This window comes from Gasterosteus aculeatus, chromosome 21 (assembly GCF_964276395.1).
Source record: "Gasterosteus aculeatus chromosome 21, fGasAcu3.hap1.1, whole genome shotgun sequence".
Classification (NCBI taxonomy): domain Eukaryota; kingdom Metazoa; phylum Chordata; class Actinopteri; order Perciformes; family Gasterosteidae; genus Gasterosteus; species Gasterosteus aculeatus.
Genome location: NC_135708.1, coordinates 4,115,182 through 4,141,933, shown reverse-complemented (window position 1 = coordinate 4,141,933; position 26,752 = coordinate 4,115,182). Strand labels below are relative to the sequence as shown.

Below are 26,752 nucleotides of genomic sequence, written 5' to 3'. Positions count from 1 at the left end.
AGTGATGAAACACTGAATGACTCATTTACCTGCAGTTCCATAAAAGCCCTCTTTGATTGCATTTACTGGGACATCGGCAGGGAATGTAATGAACCATCCAGAAGTTTCTCAAGCGCCAAATAAACTTCAGGAACAGCGCGGCGTGCAGCGGCTTTCCCCATGTTCTCCGCATCCCAACAATGTACACAAATGCACCGTTGAGACACATCGTCCTGCCTGGAATGCAAGGACTCGATTGGTCGATTGGTATCACGTGGGACGACTTAACTCTGGACATAATGGCGAGGGACACTTGTTAGGATTTTATCAGCTACTGTCCATACTGCTTATCGGTCAGGTTCCTTATTGATACGATATGAATTATTTAGTCACAAATAGAAGATAATAAAAAATCCACATGCTTAATTGATTCCCGGTTGCTGGTAGCGTGAAGGGACTTGATGTGGGACCAGGATGAATGGTCCCACATCAATGAACAGTTGAACCGTTATGTGGACATTCACGTGCTAATAAAGCTTCTGTGTGTCTTTTCTAGCATGTGGACATGTGGTCTTTTGATGTGTTTGCACTGAACGATGCTAGTGGGGACCACGCTCTGAAATTTGTCTTCTATGAGCTATTCACCAGATATGACTTGATCAACCGTTTCAAGGTATGTCCATTTTGACAAGACGCTGTGTATGTAATGAGCACAATGTCAGTGACAGCAGAACTAAGTATTGATGGGGACGTACTGGGTTCAACAGAACAACTTCTCTGTATTGCTTCTACAATTCTGCAAAGCAACTGGTTGTTCCTTGTCTTCTGTTGAAGGTCCCTGTTTGTGCCCTCATATCCTTCGTGGACTCGTTGGAAGTGGGCTACAGCAAACACAAGAATCCCTATCAGAACCTGACGCATGCGGCTGATGTCACACAGACCATTCATTACCTGCTCCTCAAGACCGGCATGGTGGTACGTTCAGGGTTGGGTAAAAGCACAATGCGATACGCTTTTCAAAAGTGCCTGCAGACCCCCTCAGTGGATCTTACAAGTCACTCATCACAGCTTTCCTACCTCGAAATCCAATCGGGACGGGATGAATGATGACTGACAGGTAGATAATAATGATGCAATAGCAAAGTTAGTGTTGTCTCTTACTGTAAATGGATGAAAGGCTGCATGACAAACTGGAGCTTTAAGTGACTTTGACTTTTATTGATGTAGGTTGTTACAGCAAAGAAAGAACAACAGAAGAAAGAGTTCAGTGAATCAGTAAAGTAAAGACAAAACATAGATTTAAATCATGGTTAAAACCTAAATGAGACTCCCTCTCAGGTAAACAAGGCCGCAATAAACAGAGGGCCACGGGGCCTTTTTCAAGCCCCTCCCCCAAACACAAGCACCACCCAACTTAATTTGCGTTGAAATAATGCATCAACAATCCCTCATGACGGCTGTCTAGGGACTATAGCAGCACCACATGTACAATGCAGACATTGTGTTATTAAAAGGTACAAGCCCCGCCTCCACGTGCCTGTGGGTCACTACGGGGGTCAGAAAGCTGCATGGGGGCAAGGCCGGGGCTGGATGGGACTCGCCGTGAGTCTACATGTGCTTTGTGGACGGAGAAGGCTTTTGACTCTCCAGTTGGTGACTTTCATGGACAGGATATCTAGGCGCACCCGGGGGTGGAGGACCTCGGGTCGGGGGTCTCCATCTCCTCTCTGCTGGTGCTGATGTGATGTTGTCCTGTTGGCCTCCTCGCACAGTGACCTCCAGCACTCAGTGAGGCACTTTGCACCAGATCCTCTTGGTGAAGAGCTCTATTTGCTTTCATTTGAGTTGAGGTGCTACTGGAAAACAACCGAGGTGGTTCAGGCACACTGACAACTGGCAAAGAGACTCTGTGCTGTTTCACTTCCAGCAGGAGAACCGCACAACGTTAAGCAGGACGGGTTTTAATCTTCATCTCCCGATTGACACGTTCCTCCTCGTCTGTCTGCCTCTCTCCTTCAGCACTGGCTCAGTGAGTTGGAGATCTTTGCCATCATTTTTGCAGCTGCCATTCATGACTACGAGCACACAGGGACCACCAATAACTTCCATATTCAGACAAGGTAATTCCCACGTAGCATCGTTTGTAGCATTTCAATCCCTGCAGTCTCTGAGGACAGTGGACAACACTGGAGCATGAAGAGATATCTAACAGGTGACCTAATAAAAAGCCTACTATGAATGATAGCAGCTTTACCTCATACATTGTTGGCATTATCACGATGACGGTGAGGGTGATCATTCCTGAAGTAGCCGTGTCGCATTTGCAGGTCAGACACCGCCATGTTGTACAACGACCGAGGTGTTCTGGAGAACTACCACGTCAGTGCTGCATATCGCCTTCTACAGCACAGTGATGACATGAACATTCTGTCTAATCTCTCCAAAGACGAGTGGAGGTAAGAGAAGAGCGCTGCAGCTGAAGGGACGTCCTTTTTTACCGCTGTTTCCATTCAATGACTTCAAATAATAATTCACTGTACAATACAACCCCCAGATTACAGTGCAAGTCATTGCTTCTAAAATACTGCCTCCTACTGGTGCTTAGAGGGAGCTACAGCTGATGATACCAGGGAGAAACACGTCACCTTATTTTACAGTCAAGCAGAATCAAATGACTCATTTTAGGGACAAGTTGAGCAGTTTGGGGCAGAGTTGCATCGATCTGGCACTGCATTGCTGCAGAAATATAGAAGTGACAGCAACAGGATGAAAGCATCTCAGTCTCCTCTGATTAAACTTTCCCCAAGCTTCATCTAAGATTCCTTCTGTAGGGAGCATGAATGTTTTACTGCCTGCCCTCTTTCAGAGAGCTTCGGGCTCTGGTGGTGGAGATGGTGTTGGCCACAGACATGTCCTGCCACTTCCAGCAGATCAACGGGATGAAAAGCCACCTGCAGCAACATGAGGCGTGAGTGTTTCACGTCTGGGTCCGTCCCGCCTCATGCTGCCAGTCACTCCAGTCCTTCACAATGCTGAAACTATCAAACCATGATTGTTTCTGCTTTACAACCCTTCACGCGCCGCGTCCACTAACTGGACTGGACTTGCAGGCCCGACAAAGCAAAGGCCTCGTCCCTGCTACTGCACACTGCTGACATCAGCCACCCTGCCAAATGCTGGGACCTCCATCATCGCTGGACCACATCCCTTCTGGAGGAGTTCTTTAGACAGGTGACCGCTTTGAATCAATGAGCGGCCTTTTCATTTATGCAGTACTCCACATGGCTCTGCACTAGTGACCAATAAGAAGACGACAAAGTTTGGACCTAGTTTGTTTTCAGAGGTAAAATAAGCAGATGAGTACTCTGGGTGTAACCTCAGATAAACCAGCGCTGCCGCTCGCAGCTCACCGCCTGCTAACAATAGTTGATTGTATACATTCATTAGAATAAGGTTTAGTCTTTGTACATGTGAATTAGTAATGAGGTAGTAGAAGACACTCAGCACCTTCTGGTGGACTTGTCCTCCAGTAGCAGGCAGTCAGTGGTTGTTCATGTGAGACAATGACTTAGGAGGAAGGCGTGTAGGGAGGGGAGGAGATGAACTGTGGCTGAAAACATGTCGACAGTCCGAATCCACTCAGCGAGGAAACATTACAACAACAGGATGATTGTACATGTAGTCTGAAGTGCTGAAGCAGCCATGTGGGTCCAGATAAGATCATTGGTCACACTGAGACCATCTTAAGTACAAAAGGAAGAGATACTAACTAATAACGCTGCGGAAGTGCTACTGAAGTAATATGTACTACATGTAAAGGCAAATCCACATTCTACCTACAAATGACACACTAGTGTAAGAAAGGAATGAGAAACGAGCAAACAGATGGTGACGTGTTGTGTTGGTGAGCCTTGATGGCAGCACCTTGTAACGCTGCTTTGTCTACTCGTTTTTAGGGGGATAAAGAAGCGGAGCTGGGTCTACCGTTCTCTCCTCTCTGTGACCACAAACCCACCACGGTGGCACAGTCTCAGATTGGTAAAATAGAATAAGAATCATTTACACCACAAAGCTGCTTGTTTGTTTATCTGCTATCTAATGAACAGTCTGCTCCAGTGTACCTCTGTTATGGAAACCGTTGTCCCAGTATATCGATTCATTTGGGAGAAAAGTTCAGATGTTTATACGCTGGACCAACATTCGTATCTAGTTGTTGTGCGTGTGGAAGTAGCATGAAAACTAAGTGATTATTTAGTTACTAATCAACAAGGTGAAGTGAATCTGTTAAGTGGGCGTGTCGTCCGTATCCGGCAGGATTCATTGACTTCATGGTGGAACCAACATTTACAGTGCTGACAGAAATGATGGAGAAAACTGTGACTCCGCTTGTTGAGGAGGCATCGCGATCTGGAACGGCTGCCTTCAGACGCTGGAGGTGACAAACAGAAGATTACAAACACTTATTTTAGATGATCCTGTGGTGTAGATCAGCCGTCCCCAACCTGCTCCCGTCTTCCCCTCACGGACCATCGGCTGACGTCCTCATCGCATCAGATCGCTACCACCAAGACAGGAAGTCACAGATAGAAACTAAAACAGACCTTCAAAAGGCCCAATTTCAATTGTTTCCATGTGTCCATTCTGGGCCACCGTAGGAACATGACCACCCTCCCTAGATAGTTTTAACACTATTAAAAACCAGCATATAGTAAGAATCTATTCAATTTCCATCAACAGATCCCCGATACGCTACACACTGTTTATTCAAGGAAACTAGTACTTTAATACACTATAACCTTAAGCATGAACAGCACAGCTGCATTATCATCTAAACACGCTAGGAAACAATATTTACATCCGTTTACATGTCAACACGTTGATGCTTTTACTTTGAAGGGTAACGTTGACGGCGTTGCTTTGTCCAATAAGAGGCACCAGCTTTCTACCTCAACACGTCTGACAGGATGTGTGTTTGTGTGCACATGTCTACACTGTCCACAGTGACCACAGTGTCAGTGGCAGTGATGCAAAGAGGTCCAGTGTGAAGAGTACAGGCTCAGAGGGCAGCTGCTCTCTGACCACGGTGGACTTCAAGGGCTTCAAGGTCACATGGAACAAGGAGATTCACCACAACAGGGAGACGTGGAAGAACCAGGCAACCAAAGGTGCCCATACTTACCACCTGGTATCATCTGTCACTCTCTACAGGGCTCCTTCCAGTCCGGGGGGCCACATTATCAAACACACATGTGAGAAGCAGCTAAGCGTATTAGCTGTGAGAAGACATTGTAGCACTGCTTACTTTATCATGTCCTTATTTAATACACGCATGTCCATGGACTAATTACCTTCTGACAAATACAGGTACAGTCTGGGTTTTACTTCCTTCTGATAATCATGTGAATCAGCCTGTGAGCAGCAGCAGCTTCATCCTAACGTCTTCTGAGTGCTGCAGTGATGTCAAATGAAGCAACATCATAGAGAATATTGCTTTTGTTAATGCGTGTTGGTGTTCTGGAAGACCTGGAGGAAAAGGTCCAGAAGGAGGCAGGGGAGAGTGGCCGGCAAGAGAAGGACACAGCAGAGGAGACACAGCCAAAGAGACACAATTCAGGACAGGAGATGAAGACAGAGGTGGAGGGTCAGGTGGTGTTGGAGAGCAGGGTGCAGCAGGAGGTACAAACGCCCAAAGAGGAGGAAGGAGGAAATAATCCAGGTGGACCTTCAGCATCAGGCCCAAAGAACACAGAGGCAAAGCCTGAGGAGCAGACTGAGAAGCAGCCGTGCCACAATGGTCAGCATCCCCACAGTGTACTTAGTAGTACTGTGCTCAGGTACACTAAAACTAGTAGGACTATACTTTGACTCATTTTCACAGTATGTATTTGTTCATTCAGGAAATTAGTAAAAAATACTGTAAAAAGGTATCAAACTAATTTGTAGTTCAATATTCAACATTTACACAAAAATGTGGTGAATAAAAGTGTAACAATCTTATTTGTTATCAAATTATCACACATTATTAAAGTTAAAAAGCAATGGCACCTGTTGACATCTGGCCGGTTCCTGTTTATCAGCAGGTAGAAACATTAAACTATTCAAATTAATAGTATTTAATAAATAATAACGGGGCACCACCCTGGGATCAGGGGCCAATAACCAGACTATAAATGAGTTGTCTCACTGTTGGTGTTCACCCAATGTGTCAATAGTCAAAGTTCTGTTTGAAGGTTTGAATTCGAGCACCAGATCGTCATCAGAACAGTGCAACTTAATTCAAGCCACATCCTGATAAAAGATGATTATTATATCAGGGGGATGAAGGACTGCTGGAGAAGAGCTTCTACTTCATTCCTGCTCCACTAGTGATGGACAAATAGATGCTCTGCAGAGACATTTATAGTTATCACAGAAAATCTAAACTGATGAACCATTTCAACTATAGCACAGAGTTCTCTCGCCAGCCCTTCATCCACCTGAAGGAATCTTACCCCAGAACCCATTAACCACCTTAATTAGACCAGAGACCTGGACGGTCCCACATCGGATTCCCACCGGCAGAGACTGTGTCTCGTAGAAGAGTTTATTGATATCCATAATAACCGCTTGTCCCAAAAGCATGAAAGACATATAAAAAGAAACCTATGAAGTGATTAGGAACATTTTATTAATCTAGTGTTATGCTTTTCTCCATCGACGTTGATTCTCTCTACACCAACGTAGAGACCCAACTGGGTCTGAAAGCGATAAGGGACATTAGAAAATATCCTCATCCCACTGGGCCGGATGAGGGCCTCCTCACCCGTTCTACCAGAGAGGACTTTGTGTGGGTTTGTAGTTTCCTGCCTCTTGTGTCCCTGGGTTAGCTTCACTTCCTGCCCTGCGATTGTCCGCCGTGTCCCTGATTGTGTCCACCTGTATTTCCACCTGTGTCCAATCACCTGCGCCTTCCCTGTGTGTTTAAAGCACGTGTGTCTCTTGTCGTTACGTTGAATGTGTTTTGTATGTCGGCCTCGTAGTGCGTGCACGTCTTTTGATTGGATTACCAATATTGAGAGGCGGGTCCTATATGAGCAGGTCCATGCAGAACCTCAGAACTAGGAAACTGAATTAATTTGTGTACTACTATTAAATCTTAATTCCAATGAACATCTTAGTAGTCTACTAAGCTGTTTTTATAACCCACAATGGCAGAAGGAGGAGAAGATACCGATTTGATACCGAGAGGTCGCCCGAGGCCGACGCTACAAAGCCCGTCACAGGCGGGAAAGGGGTTCGTTCGCCACTTTCTTCGTTCCAACTACGAGCGCCATCAACGGCTCACAGGCCCCGAGAAGCTCTGCAAACTGGACTGCTGGGAATGCCTGTTATTTGCCAGTGATGGAGTTGGTGTTTGGAGCCACACTGGCTTTGCTAACTTGAGTTGTCTAACCAAGGCAGCAACCAGACACCAAAGTACGGCTGGACACTTACAAGCAACGGTGCTTTTCAAAACCTTTAGGGACACCCGAGTGGATGTACAGCTCAACGAACCAGCGCGCAGGGCAACGGAGCTGCACCATGAAGAGGGGAAGAAAAATAGGGAAATATTGAAAAGACTCGTTGATTGTGACGTTCATTTAGGGGACACGATGAAAGTGTGACTCCACAAACAAAGGGAACTACGTGGAGCTTCTTTCTTTCTTTTCTGAAAGCAACACAGATTTACGATAGCACCTGTCCACTAAGCAAGTCTTCATTGGGACGTCAGGCAAAATACAAAATGACCTAATTCATGCTATTGCTGAAGTGATGGGAGAAGAGATCAGAATGGGGATTAAAAAGCTCCCTTTGTTGCTGTTATGGAGGACCAGACAACAGATGTGAGAAATGCAGCACAGCTCCCACTCGTCCTGCGTTATGTGACGGACACAGGAGTCAAGGAGCGATTCATCCCATTTCAAGATGTGACAAGCGGCCAGCGGGCTGATGACATTGCCGCTCTTATTTTCCGTTTCTTGGAGGGAAATGAATGTCGTGTGGATAAAGTTGTGGCAGTGTTTTGATGGCGCAGCAGTCGTGGCATCTGGCCTTAATGGGGTGCAGGCTAAAGTTAAGGAGAGGGCACCGATGGCCTTATTCATTCACTGCTATGCACATCGATTCCATTTAGTACTGACTCACGGAGCCTCAGAGCTTAAAGAAGGTCTTCTTGGCCAACCTCAACGGCCTTGCAGCCTTTCTCTCACGATCCCCTAAGCGCACACAGCTGCTGGATGACATCTGCAAGCGCCGTCTTCCTAAGGCTGCACCAACGAGGTGGCAATGTACATCTAGACTGGTCAATGCCGTCTTTGAAAAGAGAGCTGCCCTAAAGGAGCCCTTTACCCACTTACTGGAACACCATGACGACCACGACGGGGACGGGTCCTCGTGGTGCAGGGGGTACAGCAGGAGTGCTGGGAAGCGCAAGGTTGGAGGTTTGAGTCCCGGCTGCCCCGTGTCTCAAGTCAAAGTGTCCCTGAGCAAGACACCTGACCCCTCATTGCTCCCCGGGCCAAATGTAAAAAAGAAAGTGTAACGTAAGTCGCTTTGGGTAAAAGCGTCTGCTCAATGACCTGTAATGTAAATACTGTGCTTATGCCTGATGGATTTAACGTCTGGATGAGTTTGAGTTTTGTTTCTTGCTTGAAACATTCAATGGGATTTTTCATTATTCGGATGTGCTTTTTGGAATCCTACAGAAACAAACTGTGGATGTACAATTCTGCCCGACAAGGTGAAGGAGTTTTGTGACACGATTGAGCGAGAGAGGCGCAGGTTCAGTCCGATCTACGAAGACACAGCGTCTCCAGTTCACCCAGCACAAGGAGACCGCACGTACCGCCAACAACTCCACAGCAATATTCTGGACAACATTCTTATACGAAACCGGTTTCAAGACCACGAAAAATGAATGTTCCTCTCCCTCCTGGACCCCCAGCACTTCCAGACCTACCGGAAGAAATCCCCCCAAACGGCCTCCTCCAGCTTAACAGGGAGACACGGAACACTGTTCGACCTGTCCAAGCTAAAAACAGAAGTGACTGTAATGTGCGCTGTTACTCATTTTGAAGGGAAAAGTCCGTCTGATCTCCTTGATTTCCTTAAGCAGAAACATCTGAATGAGGACACGGGGCGACTTCACACACTGGCATGTGTGACAGTGACTATCTGTGTCCACGGCTTCTGTCGAGCGCTCATTCTCCGCCTCAAAGCAAATCAAACCGTATTCCAGAAATGCTACTGGACAGACTGGGCTTTCAGCATCAGCCTCCATGTCGAGAGAAAAGGACTTATTGGTGGAACTAAACGCACTGATAGAGTCATTGAAGTCTTCTTGAGGAAAGAAAGGAGGATGGATTTTGTGTTCAAATACTCAGTCTTTGGTGAGTAGGCATACAATGCATTTTATTTATTATTAAATGTGTCTGTATGTTTTATTTCGTTCATATTAAATAGCCTATATATTAACAAAATAAAATGGCAAATAGCCTACGTTGCAAATGATTTATTTTCTTTCTTTTATTTCCAGTGAATAGTTGTGTGTCTATCATCACGGTGAAACTTCTTTGGGTGCGACAATAAATATTTATCTATATTTGGATTTAAAATATAAATCATTGACTTGTTCAAGTCAATGTCAGATCCATGCTGAGCTCCTTTGCCTTTCCCATTGTAGCGTTTGTGGGCGTTTGTATCCAATGAGCTCTATTTAAATGCCTCAGAGTCACCAGCTGTAGTCACTCATAAGCACTCACAAGAGGTTAAGAGGCCATGAAGCTCATTGCATTGACACAACGTTCTAAGGCACCAAAACTGCTAATTCATGTTGCTGTATGTATATTTTACACCCAGCAGATTTGATCACTTTTATTTGTATATATATTTCTGTCCAACACACACTTTCAATACTCCACTTTGTGAGGAGATAAACTCCACCCTGTTATCAAATGTGTGCTTGTGCTTTGTGTGTTTTTGTTGGTGACTTAAGTGTGATATTTGGTGCAGAATGAAAGCTTCAAGTTGCACCTGAAGTAGCGAGCTCAGTAGTTTGTGTTGTTGTGAGACGGCTCTGCGTGAAGGTTAATAAGGTTAATAAAGCAACTTATTCATTACTCATTTCTTTATTTACTCACTTCCTTCTTCAACATGCTGCACCACCAATGTTTCCTCTGTGCTATTGACACAGCAACAGGGCTGTAGAATAAATACAGATATTATGGAGGAAATAGTACAAAAGTCAATAGTACAGCATCTTTAAAAAGGATCAGAGTATTTCATGTCAAAAGAAATAATACAGCGTGTTGAAAGCATCTTTATTTGATGGCCTGTTTAAACATGTACAGTTGTTTCCAATAAAAGTCATTTATTAACATTAGAGCCAAACAATTCTATTTCTGTTAAAGTAACACATGGAGTAAATGTTGTAAATGACATTATAGGGAATAAAAACACAAGTAACGCATATTCAATATTTCCTTGAGAGGTTTGCTGAACCATTAAAAAGCTTCTTGTTCAAAACAAACCTGATTATGTGAAATTAGATTTGATTTCACTCAACAGATTTAGAAAGATTTGAAGTTAAAATGGGCTCAAAAAGAATTACACATTCATATTTTCCTTCTTCACCTTGTTTTTATTATTGCTGATGAAGCGCACACACACATAAGGACACATTTGTCTCATATGGGGGGACAGATGAAAGAGCGTCTTATAAAATGTCTTCTTGAACACATAAAGATGAAGATTAAAGCCTAATTAGGAGCCAATATCTAAATGATCATCTATTGATTGAAGGAGCACAGCAGCATTAAGCTGAGCTCTTTCACACTTCCATCTGAGTCCCAGAGAGCTGTGGACCCCCCAGAGTCCAGACCAGCTCAGGTACCCCTCACCTGCTCCACCTGCATCTACACCCACATGAACCACCATCAGCTGTACAGACTGAACTATGTGGTGAGCAGAGAGGAAGGTTCTCCACCAGGAGGAGACTCTCCCTCCTGAAGAGGACACAGAGACACTGAGGAACCATAAGACCTGAACCAGAACCCAGGATAAAGAGGTTCAGTGAATGTGGTGCTGAAGGTGTGGAGGTGGATCAGTGTGTCAGAGGAGACTCTGTAGAAGGACAGAGAGCCAGCAGGACAGTCCACATACACTGCTACTCTACCAGAGGAGGAGGAGGAGGAGGAGATGCGTGTTTCTGTCTTATTGTGACGGACAGAGTAACCTTCATTAGAGCAGATCAGACTCCAGGACTGATCATTGAATCCAAACCAACAGTCATCACTGTCTCCTTTCCTCCTGATTCCTCTGTAACTCACTGATACAAAAACTCTTCCTCTCCACTCGACCTCCCAGTAACAGCGACCAGTGAGACCAGTTCTACACAGCAGCTGAGGATCGTAGTCAAATCTGTCTGGATGATCAGGATATGACTGATCCTCCTCCACACATGTCACCTTCCTGTTGTTGTCAGACAGTTTGAGTTGTTTGTTTACTGTGTTTGTGTCGATTGTGAGTTCACAGGAATCTGATGAGACAACAAGACACAATACAGCTGCAGTTATTAATCATGTGTTCATCTACTGACACGTTGATGATGACGTCACAGAGGTGAATGAGTGATGTCACAGTGTGAAGATGGTTGAATCTTCATGAATCAAAGCACACTTACACTTCCTCAGACCTGGTCTCAACCATCGGACTCCATCAGGCTCCACCCTGAAAGGAGGAGGGGGGTCAGAGCAGCATGGAGACATGGACATTACATCACTCTCACACACAGCTTTGTCCTTCATGTCCACATGGAGCACCTCTTCTTCTTCTACCACTACTTACAGACGACCACAGACTGTCAGTCAGGCGTCACACAGCGACGAGGTGCTGGAATATATTCATGAAGAAGATGAATGGATAACAAATAAGAAATGGACCTGTCACTGTACTTTCACCAGATGTGAATTCAAACGGGAGAAATGACGTCATGCTACAGATCAAGCTTCATGGGACGTGTGCAAAGGAACATTCACATTAAACGGTTTCATAAAGATAAAGCAGATACAGACCATTCAGTATTCACACAATGTGCATGTTTCCATGTTGTCCCCATTTGTGGACAATGTCTCTCCCTGTGGTTCGCTGGAGTCTTTACAAATGGCTTTGTCACCTTTTCCACACTGATGGATCTCAATGACTTTGTTCCTCATTTGTTCCTGAATGTCTTTGGATCGCAGCCTGATGTCTCGCTTGTGAGGATCTTGTGGTCTACTTCACTTTGTCAGGCAGCTCCTATTTAAGTGATTTCTAGATTGAGAACGGCTGTGGCTGGAGAAATGGAACTGGGCTTTCCAAAGATGTGATGAACCTCACTTCATTTATGTTTTCATCACTTTTTCACACAGGGCCATTTAGGTTTGGATTCTTTTCTCCCCTTAATGATACAAACTGCATTTTGTGTTTACTTGCGTTATCTGTGTCTAATATTTACATTAGTTTGATGATCTGAAACATTTAAGTGTGACATGCAGGCATGAAAACGGGTCACGGGTGAAAAAGGTGAGAAGGATGTTTCCCCTCTAGGGGTTTTCAGCTGGTTTTGTCCCAGGGACCAACATTCTGAATAGAAAGCCACTGGCCTGTAACCTGGACCTCAAGTTCATAAGAAGAGATTGCGCCAAAGGATCGATCTCTTTCGCCTGACTTCCCGTTAGTGACAGATCGAGACAACACAACGTTGTTTGGTTTCTTTTCTTTCCCTCCAATTCCCAAGTTTCAGTCTTAATGTCGCTGGACGAACTCAAGACTCGAGCTCCACTACGTCCCGCTTCCTTTTCCCTTTTGATTTCATTCCTGTTGACTCCAGAGGACCGGAGAGACAGCTGCTCTCTGACCCCCCGCCGCCTCTGTTCCCAACGACAAGTTCAGACCGGATCCGTTTGCCTGTGGTTTCATTTCGTATCGCCAGCCAGATCGTTGGTTCTGTAACTGCACACACATGGATCCGACCATCCTGATTCACGTTGCTGATCTACGTTCCGCTGGTCTCGGGACAGAATCTCCTCGCGCCGCGTCTAAGTATCCCCCCCCCTCCTTCGTCCAAGCCGTAGTCCCTAGCAACAGATAGCGTTGGCATAGCAGTGCAACTGTCGTCTTCCTCGTTGCTTTAATACAGGGGTGTCCAAAGTACGGCCCGCGGGCCAACTGCGGCCCGGGATCCATTTTTATTGGCCCGCAGCAAATTATAGAAATAGAATGGAATGTGGCCCACACATGAAACTTGACTGTATTGGAGTTCTTAGTTTGACCAGTAGGTGGAGCTACTCACTAGCTGCAGTCCTAATGCAGCGTTTCCACAAAAAAAATGTTTCAAATAAAAAATTTCTGCGACGACAAAATGGCAGAAGCAAAGAAACGCAAGATAGCAAGTGAATGCAGAACATTTCAAACACGGTGGGAAAATGAATATTTCTTCAAAGAAGTCAAGGAGAAGTGTGTCTGTTTGATTTGCAATGAAACGGTTGCAGTGATGAAAGAGTCCAATGTACGACGACACTACGAAACCAAGCATCCGACCTTCACGTCCTACACTGCTGCTGAGCGAGAGGACAAAGTCCAGCACATGGCAGCTAACCTGCAGGCTCAACAACAGTACTTTTACCCTGCTAACAACACACAAGAAAACGCTACAATAGCTAGCTATGAGGTAGCTCAACTCATAGCGCGCCGCGGGAAAGCTTTCTCAGACGCTGACTTGGTTAAACAGTGAATGGCATCCATGGTGTGCGCCAAGGTGCCAGAGAGTGGAGGCGAGGCTGTAAAATTGCACTGTATCATCCACCAAGAAGCTCTCTGTGCCAAGACAGTCCAGCTTGGCGATGTGATGACCACAGTTGTGAAAACTGTCAACATAATTCGAGCACGAGGGCTCTACCACAGAGAATTAAGCTTTCCTATCTGATGTCGAAGCTGAATACGGGGACGTACTCTATCATTGTGACGTGCGCTGGCTTAGTCGCGGCTCCGTGCTGAAGCGGTTTTATTCCCTTACTGCCTTTCTAGTTGATCTTACTGGTCATCTGAACTCACTGAACAAGAGCCTGCAAGGCAAAGACCAGCTTGTACCACAACTTTCTGTGCGAAGCTTCGTCTTTTTGAGACACAACTACGCAACTTCAACCTTGCGCACTTCCCTACGCTGTCCGAAATCAAACGTGCTCATCCAAAGGCCGACCTCTCTGCTAAAAAGGGGAAATATGTTTCTGTGATCACAACTCTTAGGACACAATTCAATCAGCGCTTCCAAGATGTTTCTGTCATTGAGAAAGAAATCAAGCTGTTCTCAACTCCCTTCCTGCTGGATGCAGAAGAAGTGGAAGAGAGTCTGCAACTAGAACTCATCGAGATGCAGCTCCTCTCCTACCCGACTTCTACCGGAGCTTGGAAAAGGCCAAGTTTCCTCTGATGCGACGCCACGCAAAAAGAATGACCAGTCTGTTTGGCACAACATACATATGCGAGCAAACATTTTCTCTGTGAACTCTGAACAAAAGCAGATTGAGAACCAAAATGAGCGACAGCCATCTCTGTGATGTCCTTCACATCTCAACCAGCAAACTTACTCGTGACCTGCCAGCCGTCCTTCAGTCCAGAGCAGCATCACTGCTCCCATTAAGTGCAACACTGTTCCCATTGTAGGCGAGTTCAAATATATTACACAGTATTCATGTGTTCAAAAGCCCAATTACTTAATAAATGCAGTCAATTAAAGTTGATCACATTTTCTAAAACACGTTAGCTGATAAATGATTTGCATAAGTAGGTTAAATAAAGCCTTCCCTCTTTATACAGGGCTGTGAAGGGGGTCCCCATCCTGACGAAGAAGCAATCTGAGGATGAGCTGCCAACCCTTTTTGTAAAAAAAATGAAAACCCAATAATGGAGACATGTGATTTATGCAGTTTTTTCTGTAAGTATAATAAATTATCAAGCATAATTTACCTACATTTGATTGATTGATATTACTGTTAATACACTAGAGGTGATATACCTTAACTTTAGTGAGCGGCTCAACCTTTCACATATTTTTCTGTTTGTGGCCCTCAGTGAAAAAAGTTTGGACCCTCCTGCTTTAATACGTGGAACACTTCCTGCATCTCGCTCTCGCTCGCCCCTCGCGTCCAGTAGTCGTAATACACTGGCCGTTTCTCAATATGCGTTCTTGTGTGGACTTTTGTTCTCGTGGACTCGTGAAACGTCATCAGTCACAGCCCGAGTACTGTTCCAATTCTCAAGTCCGCATCTGGCCGAGAACGGTCATAATACCCGGATGTGACTCGCCCCGCCCATTTTACCGGGCATGCATCGAAGCAGGCTCGTCTGTTCTTGTGAGAGACATATATCCCAGAATGCATTTCACCTCAGCAAGCTGCGATGGCAGATGAGAAAACGCACAACTGTAAGTCGTCTTTTATTAAATACCACTTTTGTTAATTAACGGAATGTGATGTGAACACTTTTTAAGGATACAAGTTAGCGGTTTAAGCAACAAATGTGTGGTCAACATTCAGCCTATTTAAAAAAAAAGCCTCCAAATCTAACGGAGCCGTTATAACGTAACCTCTCGCGCACCGGGCGGTCAGCGCTCATTCCAGCCGCCTATTCTCGAGAATCATCTTCTAATGTGATGCTGGTATTAAAGTAGCAGTTAAACATGACACATACAATTCGTTTTGCTTTGTATGACGTCTACTGTTAGTTTATTTTTCGGTCATTTAACGTTAGTTAAATATGTTAAAGTACGGAGTTTAGATTCATAGCGGCATGTTTAAATTGAACTTCATGGTCTTTATATCTTAGACCAAATTGTTTGGCTGTCTATCCATATTGTGCAGGCTTGTAATAATGGGTGTCATTGTGCATTTGAACTAATATGACCGTGATATCTCCAATAAGGGACAACTGAGGAAACCCAAGCCCTCATAGAGTGGCGTGCGGGCAACGAAAGCCTGTTCACAGGCCAACGAAACTCCAGCAAGACTGGATGGGAGTGAGTATTGAGCTTCTATCAGTGTGTAATTATGAGGAGGGCCAGGGTCTTGGGCCATCTCCATCTGAAATATTGATGGGGACATCATTCTTCATCACAGCATATTTAGTAACAGGATGTTTGTTCTGTAATAAACAAATGCAACAACTGTGATAATATTGTTAAATTGGTTATTCAGTTCGTAATATTAAAGAAATGCTGCATTTTACGATTATGCTTTGACTATTTCATATAGTTAATAAAAACGTTTCCATGGATTCCATAATGAATGAGGTCTTGCTGTGTTTTGCAGTAACGCATAATGATGTTTATGCCTCTGTCCATCTGAATACCAACCTCTTAATGTTTGAATACCAAGACGACCATTAGGTGTGTATGCTTTAGTAGGCTAATCGATGGTCAGATGCTGTTACTGTATCAAACCTCCTCTGTACCTGGTGGTTTATTAGTCCTGGATTAAGCTAACCTTGATACACATAACAACTGCCCTATCATTAATAACATCTGTAGGTTTCGTATGTAGAAGGTATCTTTTCTGTAATGTGCCTTTGAGGGCATTGCTCCAAACAATCTGTATTACAACCACCTTGCAGTATCAGCCACAACAGTCAAACAGCAGAGAAAACCACAGCTGACATTAATATAAATGATTACATATCATCAATGCTTTATACCGAATTAAACTTACAAAGAAAGCGAGACATGCTATTATGGCACGTCTCCTCGCCATCCTTCGCCTCATCTTGGATTTTCGCTTGCGTATGTTTCTCCTGAGTTGGGCAGCCTCCTCTTCAGCTTCTATATACAGTTTGCCGACCGCAACAGCAATATGTATCGGATCCATGTAGTTACTACTCAAATTAATGAATTATTAAATATAATAATACCAATATGTTTTTATTGTGCTCTTCGTTGCCAGCTACTCAGTCAGAATACTTTTGCAATTTCAACAAACACCTTCCACAACCGTTAACACGCTGCTGGCTTTTTATACATTTCTACTTGCGTGCGTAAACAAAGACCGCCTACTGTGGTGACGTCATCAAGTCAGCTGCTGTTCCGATTGCGGAAATGTCCGTTCTCCGTTCTCCCGTACCCGTGAGTCAGGACTCCCGAGTCTGTCTCCCGAGTCTATTCTCGCGGGAACGCGAGTCCGTTCTCGCCGTCTTAGGTATTGAGAAACGGCCTGTGTTTAACGTTCCCGTCTTCCTCGGTGGTTTGATTTAACGGTCTCACTTCCGCCCCGCTGCTCTCGCTCGCCCCCTAGTGTGATAACCGGCACTCCGCTTGTTGTTGCGCGCAACCGCACCGCCGTTCCTTCCCTGCACCCCCCTCGCCTCCCCCCCCCTCTCTCTCTCCCCCTCTGTGCTCACACACACACACACACACACACACACACACACACACACACACACACACACACACACACACACACACACACACACACACTCTGGTTTTGATTGCTTGTTTAGTGAGTAGGTTTAAAATAAGTGTTGTGGGGATTGTTGGTTGCAGTTATAGGTGATCTTGATCGGTGTTCCTGTGAGTTAATAAACCCTGTTATACTTTAAAGAACCGTTTTCCTGTGTTTACTTGTGCATTTATATGGTGGTGACCGTTGACATACATCGCCAGTGCTCGAACTTAACTCCTTCCAACATCTTCACTCTCAAGGAGTGAATATCAATTATGAGACTTGATTTATAGTTTTGGTTATTGGTCCCTGTTAGCTCAGGGTGGTGCCCCGTTATTTATTCATTCTGAGAAGTATCTTAGTGATTATTAATAATTCTATTAATGTCCATAAGTTAGTTCCTCATTTGCTAGTAACCTAATACGACCCCCTAGCCGCTCCCAACACTTCTCATCCAACCACAATCACATTCACTCCATCCGGATGGCAACATTTATCTGGATAGGGTGTTTTTGGTATGTTCTGTTCATTTCTACGATATAGTTGATACTAATTCCAGGTCCACCATCAGCTGTTGGTTCTTCACTGAGCATCTGTGGCCGACTGTCACCTGTAGCTTCAACAAGTCCACTCTTATCATCCAGGGAACCGTCTCTCAGTGCAAAGCACCAAAAGCAGGTGAAGCTGAACTCCTTTAAAACACCAAACGTTCCTCCTGTGATGATCCATCAAGACGCTTTGAACAGATTGTTTCTCTGACTGTTTGTCTCTTAATAATAATGTCTGGACTAAAGGACAAACACACACTGGAGGCAGAGGACCAGCATCTAAACATCCAAGTGTTGTTTGAGTTGTTAAGAGCCCACAAACCTGCAGGGTGACCACGTTGACTCATATCAACCCACCATGATGCCGTCAACGTGTCAGGAGACACTGTCCTCTCTTATAACGTGGAGACAAGACAAAGCTCCAGAGAAACAAGGTTTTCATCACCTTCCTCCCTGTTCAGGCTCATCCTGGCTACTGTTCCTCACTACTTCTGTCTGTGTTGATGGTCTCATGTGGGACACAAACAGTTTGATGAGTCTCTGGTAGTTTGAGGTCAGCTTGGTGTGTCAGGGTCTTATTAACCAAGCTGACAGTGGGACAGAGAAAAGGTTTCCAGCTCTACCTCCTCTACAGACTGATGGTCTGTGGCTGCAGCCTCTTCATACCTGAGAGTGTCCAGTCTCCAGTGAGGGTCCTCCAGTCCAACAGACAGCAGCTTCACTCCTGAGTCTCCTGGATGATTGTAGCTCAGGTCCAGCTCTCTCAGATGGGAGGGGTTGGAGCTCAGAGCTGAGGCCAGAGAAGCACAGCCTTCCTCTGTGATCAGACAGCCTGACAGCCTGCAGACACACAGAATAAGAACACATGTCACATGATCTGAGGGAGCTGTGAGGGCTGGAAGGTCACTGCAGTACTGAGATACTATCAGGTACAGAGGGGTCACATTAACATGGTTACTGACTGGTTTCCAGTCACAACTAAACACCCACTAATGTACATCAACAACCTGATAACATTACTACTAACTCTATAATGTCAAATATTTACATTATATTGAATATAAACACATTTTATGGAAAGAGTTGGAAAATACATATTTGATTTAAATCATGCAAGCAGAAAGAATCTTATGGATGTAAATAAAGACACCAAGTGGACTTTAATTGAATCCTGACCTGAGAGTCTCCAGTTCACAGTGTGGACTCTTCAATCCAGCAGACAGCAGCTTCACTCTTGAATCCTGCAGGTTGTTGTTACTCAGATCCAGCTCTCTCAGACTAGAGGACTGGGAGCTGAGAACTGAGGACAGAGCGTCACAGCTTCTCTCTGAGAGGTTACAGACACTCAGTCTGAAGAGACAACAATCAACAAGAAAAATAACATTGATGTTAAAATTAAATCCTATTTCATATAAAATCAGTTAAGTGTTTATACAAGTACTAGTGTAGAATAGACTATTAAAACAGGAAAGTGATTAAAAAGGATCTTTATTTGCTAATTTAATGTCAGTTACCATCTACACCTTAAATGAGCAACCATCAAACTCCAAGCAGATTGTCACCGAAGCGCCAGAAATCCAAGTTTCAGTCTCTTTTACACCTCTGCTTTTCCCATTTTCCTCAATGAACCATATTAAAATAACATCACGCAGCATGAATAAGAGGATTAATAGGACGGCCCTGTGATGATTTATCGTGAGCCAACATTGTGTTTTAATTCCCTCCGTATCAAATGTGTTGGTTCCACAAGGATCCGATGATGTGATGGAAACATAAACAGATTGTTGTCCATAGTTTAGTCTCTTAGCTTATGGCTCCATAGATAAGGTTCATCTTCTGGTGGAAAAAGGTTTTTATGAAGTCGGAAATCCTGATGAACAATGATGATGTTTATGCTGTGGAGTAATTGACTTTGAAATTAATATAAAAATATTTATGATGCGGCACATTAGTTATGTGAAACATTAATTGATGAAGCACAAACAATTTAAACGGACAGATTAATAAAACAATAAGGCTCTCGCTGGAAACGGCTGCTCTTGTCCGCCTGTCGTTGGTCAACAAACGGGGCGCCCTCTTCTAGTATTAAAGTCAATATACCGCATTGTCCGCACTCCAAGGGGCAGTTAAAAGGCTTTAATTTCCTCACAAACGACAGTGCCTTATAATCCGGAGCGCCTTATATATATATGGATCAATTGGTTAATCGGTTGATCCATACACGGCGCTCAAGACGCTTTGCCAAACACGCCAAAGCTCGTCTACGACGGCGAGATGCTAAGCGGCGCTCAAGCGCGTGAGATATGGAGCTGCTTTCAGGGCGCGTCGGAGAAACAAAGCTGTCGTTCTCACCGAGCACTTTATGAGATTAAAGAGCGAGAGACGGCGCCCTTTTCTCTACAGTAGCTGAACCATCTTAACGGGGCAAATAAGTTATTCTAAAAGCAGCCGAAGATTTAAGGCGTGGATGGCGAGGGGGGCAGCGGGAGCGGACGCACCTCGCAGCATCGATCGGACCCTGAATGCACTTTCTATCCCCTTTCTTCAGTGCGGAAATAGGCTTCTATAGTTGTGTGAATGCATCACTCCAGCCAATCCAAAGACGGGGTTTGTAACCAATCAGGTGTAGAGACCATGGTGACTGGCTCCGCCCCCTTACTGTCAGAAAGAACAACAGCGAGCGCGAGCAGAGACTAACCTTGCGAGCGAGGAAGTTCACGCTCCGCGAGAGAGCAAATATCTCACGCGAGACAGACTTTTGACTGCGGATGTCTGATTTACTCGAGCGCATCGACCTGATTTGCGCTCTCGAATTTTGTGTCAGTCGATGACTTGCCGCCATAAACTGCAGTATCTTATGCGCCTTATTGTGCGGAAAACACGGCACATGAGCTCCGGAGAAAATGGTATACAAAACATACATTGTCGGTTAAAACATTTACGTTTGGTTAAATTATTAAGGTCATTTAATCATTATGTTTTGATCAGAGTTGTAATTAAAGGTTTAGGTGGCCCGCAAAAGATTTTCAAATTGGGTCACGGCATTCTGGAGGTTGGGAAGCGCTGGTTTAAGACATTCAGACAAACTAAATTAATTTGACCTCAGAGTCTCCAGTTCACAGTGTGGACTCTTCAATCCAGCAGACAGCAGCTTCACTCTTGAATCCTGCAGGTGGTTGTTACTCAGATCCAGCTCTCTCAGACTAGAGGACTGGGAGCTGAGAACTGAGGACAGAGCGTCACAGCTTCTCTCTGAGAGGTTAAAGCCACTCAGTCTGAAGAGAAGGATGAAGAAGAAGCAGTAAGTATAAAAGATGGCAGCATATTTAAGTTCTGATGTATGAATTTACTCTCTCTGTACTTACAGAACTTTTTTGGAGGCTTTGACCACTGGCAGCAGCCTCAGAAGAGCCTCCTCTGAAGCAGAGTATTTCTTCAGGTCAAACACCTCCAGATCTTCTTCTGATGACAGTAAGATGAAGACCAGAGCTGACCACTGAGCAGGAGACAGTTCTTCTGTGGAGAGACGTCCTGAACTAAGGAACCATTGGATCTCCTTCACTAGAGAAGCATCATTCAGTTCATTCAGACAGTGAAACAGATTGATGCTTTTCTCTGGAGACACATCCTCACTGATCTTCTCCTTGATGTACTGGACTGTCTCCTGATTGGTCTGTGAGCGACTTCCTGTCTGTGTCAGCAGACCTCGTAGGAGACTCTGATTGGTCTCTAGGGAAAGACCCAGGAGGAAGCGGAGGAACAAGTCCAGGTGTCCATTAGGACTCTGTAAGGCCTTGTCCACAGCACTCTGGTAGAGACGCTTTGGTTCAGGTTCGTCTTTAGAGACTTTAGACACCGCCGAGGTTGTTTGTTCTTTTGACAGCAGATTGACACCAGAGCTGAAGAAGGTCAGATGGACATGAAGACCAGCCAGAAACTCCTGAACACTCAGATGGACGAAGCAGAACACGTTGTCCTGGTACAGTCCTCTCTCCTCTCTGAAGATCTGAGTGAACACTCCTGAGTACACTGAGGCTGCTCTGATATCGATGCCACACTCTGTCAGGTCGGTTTCATAGAAGATCAGGTTTCCTTTCTGCAGCTGATCAAAGGCCAGTTTTCCCAGAGACTCGATCATCATCCTGCTCTCTGGACTCCACACTGGATCCGTCTCAGCTCCTCCACCGTACTTGACCTTCTTCACTTTGGACTGAACCACCAGGAAGTGGATGTACATCTCAGTCAGGGTCTTGGGCAGCTCTCCTCCCTCTCTGGTCTTCAACACCTCCTCCAGAACTGTAGCAGTGATCCAGCAGAAGACTGGGATGTGGCACATGATGTGGAGGCTTCGTGAGGTCTTGATGTGAGAGATGATCTTGCTGGCCTGCTCCTCATCTCTGAACCTCTTCCTGAAGTACTCCTCCTTCTGGGGGTCAGTGAACCCTCTGACCTCTGTCACCATGCCAACACACTCAGGAGGGATCTGATTGGCTGCTGCAGGTCGTGTGGTTATCCAGAGGCGAGCAGAGGGAAGCAGCTTCCCCCTGATGAGGTTTGTGAGGAGCACATCCACTGAGGAGATCTCTGTGACATCAGTCAGGATCTCATTGTTGTGGAAGTCCAGAGGAAGTCGACACTCATCCAGACCGTCAAAGATGAACACGACCTGAAACTCTTCAAACCTGCAGATTCCTGCTGCTCTGGTTTCACTGAAGAAGTGATGAACAAGTCCCACCAAGCTGAACTTCTTCTCTTTCAGCACATTCAGCTCTCTGAAGGTGAATGGAAATGTGAACTGTATGTCCTGGTGGTCTTTGTCTTCAGCCCAGTCCAGAGTGAACTTCTGTGTTAAGACTGTTTTCCCAATGCCAGCCACTCCCTTAGTCATCACGGTTCTGATTGGTTCCTCTCCTCCAGTTGAGGCTTTGAGGAGGTATTCTTGTCTGATGGTTGTTTCTGGTCTGGCTGGTTTCCTGGATGCTGTTTCAATCTGTCTGACCTCATGTTCTTCATTGACCTCTGCAGTCCCTCCCTCTGTGATGTAGAGCTCTGTGTAGATCTCATTCAGAAGGGTTGGGTTTCCTGCTTTAGCGATCCCCTCAAACACACACTGGAACTTCTTCTTCAGGTTGGATTTGAGTTCACGCTGACAAACTGCAGCAGGAATTCCTGAATGAAGACAACAAAGAAGATCAATGAGTCACAGAATAGATTTCAACATGTCTTTCCTCAGAGAATGACTATGAATATATTCTGTCCATCTCTGGAGACATTAGTGAAGGTCTCATGTATCAGCATGGTAAGTCTGTAGAGAAATCCTCTTACTGCTCTGCAGACGCTCAGCCAGCTCCTCCTGCTTCATTCTCCTCAGGAAGTGCACTGAGATCTTCACAAAGGCCTCTCTGCTCCTCCTCTGCTCTTCATCTAGCACCTCCTCATCCTCTTTCTCTAAGCATTCTGGGTAATCTGAACTCATGAACTTCTGGATCTTCTTCAGCTCGTTCTTCACAAATGTGAGGATGTTCTCCTCCAGCAGCTGGAAAAGAACATTCTATGAATGACACCAACTAGAACATGGAAGCCACCATCAGGTCCATGTTGGACAGGCGGACAATCCACTGGTCTACAAAGTGCAGCGTGGGGATGATGGTGAACTGAGGGATGTTAAAGTAGTTGTACATGTACACACCATGAAGATGGAGTCCAGGTGTGTTTGATGCTGCTGGGCAGACGGACCTGTGGGAACCTCTGAGCTCTCCTGGTCCTCTCTGTGGAGGAACATGAACCATCAGCTCACATGGTGTTTGGACCATCAACACCAATACAACATTAGTTAAAGATATTGGCTTCTGTCATGATTGATCATGATGAAAACCAGATGCTAAAGACTGTCGATGATGACGGACAGTTTATTAGTTGAGTGACAGTTAGTCATCAGTTTCATCTGGTTTTAGTTCTTACTGTGGGTCATAACAACGTCTGCAGATCTCTGCATCTGGTCCAAAGTCCTATGGAACTACTCCAAACCTCTTTAAAACGTCCCCTGACCTCTAGAAGTCTCCTTAGACCTTCTGAAACTAGTCTTTGGACCTTTTCACAGAGTCTACTGACGATACTTTGTCCAAACCTCTGCATGGAGTCCAGAGACCACGTCAGCTGGTCCACAGAGCACTGAGTTTATTCTAATCACATGTTCAGTCCCAGTCATCTGTCTCCAGAAACCTGCAGCTGTCTCCAGATGTGACCTTTGCTGATCCTGATGTGGAGGAACCAGCTCACATTGTGTTCACATCTGAGGATGTTTACAGTCAATGATTCACACTTAAACACACAGACCAGTTAGATGATGGGTGTCTAACTCAAGGCCCGAGGGCCAAATCTGGTCTGCGGGGGTCCAGTGCAGCCCGCTGGATGACTTTACTATTGTGAGAATTACAGAAAGACACAAATTGCTTTTCTATAAAAGTAGCTGCTATTCCTAATCAGTCCACTGGGGGTCGCACTCTGTGAGTGAGCGCATGTGTTGGACCAGGGGGACCAGGGGCCTCATTCATAAAAGCTTGCGTAGGATTTGCGCCAGAAGTGGCGTACGGATGAAACGTAGGACGTGCGTACGCACAGAAATATTCAGACTTATAAAACGTCCTACGCAGTTTTCCCTTAATAAATCACAATCACTTCTAAATGCAGCGCAGCTTTTGCGGCTTCATGTCACGCCCATAGTTGCCCATATATAGTCTGTGGAACGCCCACAAATTAATATTCATCGATTGGGAAATCATGACAAACACTGAGAGGAAAACGAAGAAACGTAACTTCACTCAGCGTGATGTGGAAATGATCATTGGGAGGTGGGAAGGAGAAGTAAGATGCTCTTTGGAGGACACAGTGTGGACATCACTGATGCCAACAAGGCACCTGAGGGGCAAAAGGTTGCAGAGCAACGCTGCAGCCTCACGACCTCGGACCCAAATAAAGAAAAACTGGTCTGACATCAAAGTGGATGCAAAAAAGCGCTTAGCCATCGCCAAGGTGTGTCTGCCCGGGTGGGAAAGGGACACCGGAGCTGTCCCCTTCTGATGAGAGACTGGCGGCAGTGATTGGGGATCGGGGACAGGGTCTGGGCCAACATCGGCGTCAGGGGGTCGAGGCACGTTTGGAAGCTGAGCCACATCATGTAGCACAGCACACGCAGCACGATGTTTCACACCTTTTCAGGAGTAAACAACAACCTCCCTCCAGTGCAGTCGAGGCAGCGCCATCTGCCCTTTAACAGGCCGATGGTGCGCTGCACTACAGCGCCAATCCTTCCATGTGCCACGTCTTCTAAGAGCGAAGATCAGCCATCAGCGTCATTACGCATTGTGACGGCATCATGGCGTTTTATTACCGTCCATCTGATTGCATCTGACAAGCAACAGCTGTGTTTAGAGGATGAATTTAATAACATGCCGATATTATTGCAGAACATATTGCCACCTTTATTATATAACCAGATGTGACCTCTGCTGATCCTGATGTGGAGGAACTGGCTCACATTGTGTTTACATCTGAGGATGTTTACAGTTAATGATTCACACTTAAACACACACAGACCAGTTAGATGAAGATAATGAGTTCTGTCATGATGGATCGTCATGGAAACAACACGTTAAACACTGAACAAACATTTATGTAATTCATGACTGAGGATCAGAACAGTTCTTCATCTGTTTAAGAACTTACTCTGGGTCATAAGAACGGCGTCCATCTTTGAAGTCAATCCGATGACCCATAGACCGATCACTCTTCATGGACAAACATCTGGGTTCAGGAGACTTTCCTCTCTGCTGATGTGAACTGAAAGAAACATTGAGATTACATCATCACATCATCATCTAATCATGAAGCATCAGCTCACATGGTGTCTGTCCTCACAGAGACCAAAACAAGGTAAAGGTCCATGACGTGAGGTCTGGATGTGGACCACATGACTCCCTGTAGTGGTTTAGGTCTACTGGTCCTGCTGGTCCCACTGAGAATCAACAGCTCAGTCTTTCAGCTCACTGTTTTCTTCACCAGTCAGTTTGGTTTAGTCCCAACAGGTCTCACCAAGTCCTCCATGGAGCTCTCCCTCCCTCACTGGACACTGCTGAAGGGCCCTGGAGCAAGAAACCCAGAACCTCCACCAGAGAGTCTGGTAGAAACACCTCATCATCAGCCTGAGACCCTCACCTTGCATCTACAGAGGGACCAACATCTTTGAAGAGTAGAGGAGGCTCCATAGACCGGTTACTCTTCATGGACACACAGCTGGGTCCAGGTCCAGGTCCTGGTCTCTGATGGGTCCTGGTCACACATGTAGAAGCAGAGTCAGTGAGTCAGAGACGTTGGGACATGGAGACGAGTGGAGGACAGTTGGAGATGGTCCTCTCACCTCTGAGCTTTGGTCTGGCTGTCATGTTCCCCACACAGAGGGGCTTCAGAGGGAGGGACTCCGTCCTCTGGGTCCTCAGCCTGATTCATAGCAGAGTCCACACCTTCACACCTTCACACCAACCTGCTGGCAGAGCTCACACATTATTATCTTCATCAGGACAAACACACAGAGCTCATTCACCTCAACACTAAAACTCTCATGGGACACTTTGTGTTGTTGTCTTGAGACAACGTGTCAAGAGACGTCATTTTAAATTCTCATCCTATAAATGTCGTGTTTCTTTTAAGCGCTCTCCTTTGGCAGGAGGCAGCGGTCCATCAGGA

General features: G+C 45.4%; 1 protein-coding gene and 1 long non-coding RNA gene across 3 annotated transcripts in view; one reads left to right on the top strand and one right to left on the bottom strand.

The window, feature by feature from the left end:
* LOC144390358 (uncharacterized) overlaps positions 1 to 26,752 on the top strand; it is a 173,537-nt gene that overhangs the window by 3,884 nt on the left and 142,901 nt on the right. The window lies entirely within an intron of this gene.
* LOC144390291 (NLR family CARD domain-containing protein 3-like) lies at positions 10,303 to 26,712 on the bottom strand. The gene is made up of 10 exons (XM_078096780.1): positions 26,427 to 26,712; positions 26,225 to 26,338; positions 25,736 to 25,849; positions 23,700 to 23,778; positions 23,336 to 23,546; positions 21,376 to 23,179; positions 19,187 to 21,285; positions 18,677 to 18,850; positions 11,678 to 11,724; positions 10,303 to 11,533 (listed from the first exon to the last, which is right to left on the bottom strand). Exons 1-7 carry the CDS (start codon positions 26,513 to 26,515, stop codon positions 21,102 to 21,104), a joined length of 2,595 nt encoding a protein of 864 aa, XP_077952906.1. The 5' UTR covers positions 26,516 to 26,712; the 3' UTR covers positions 10,303 to 11,533; positions 11,678 to 11,724; positions 18,677 to 18,850; positions 19,187 to 21,101.

What these genes read in the sequence shown, in the direction of transcription:
- LOC144390291 (XM_078096780.1), bottom strand. Translation starts at nt 26,515, where the DNA reads ATGAATCAGGCTGAGGACCCAGAGGACGGAGTCCCTCCCTCTGAAGCC. An exon ending in AGCCAGACCAAAGCTCAGAG is followed by an intron (nt 26,339 to 26,426) that starts GTGAGAGGACCA and finishes ATGTGTGACCAG; the next exon opens with GACCCATCAGAGACCAGGAC. An exon ending in AAAGCCTCCAAAAAAGTTCT is followed by an intron (nt 21,286 to 21,375) that starts GTAAGTACAGAG and finishes CCTTCTCTTCAG; the next exon opens with ACTGAGTGGCTTTAACCTCT.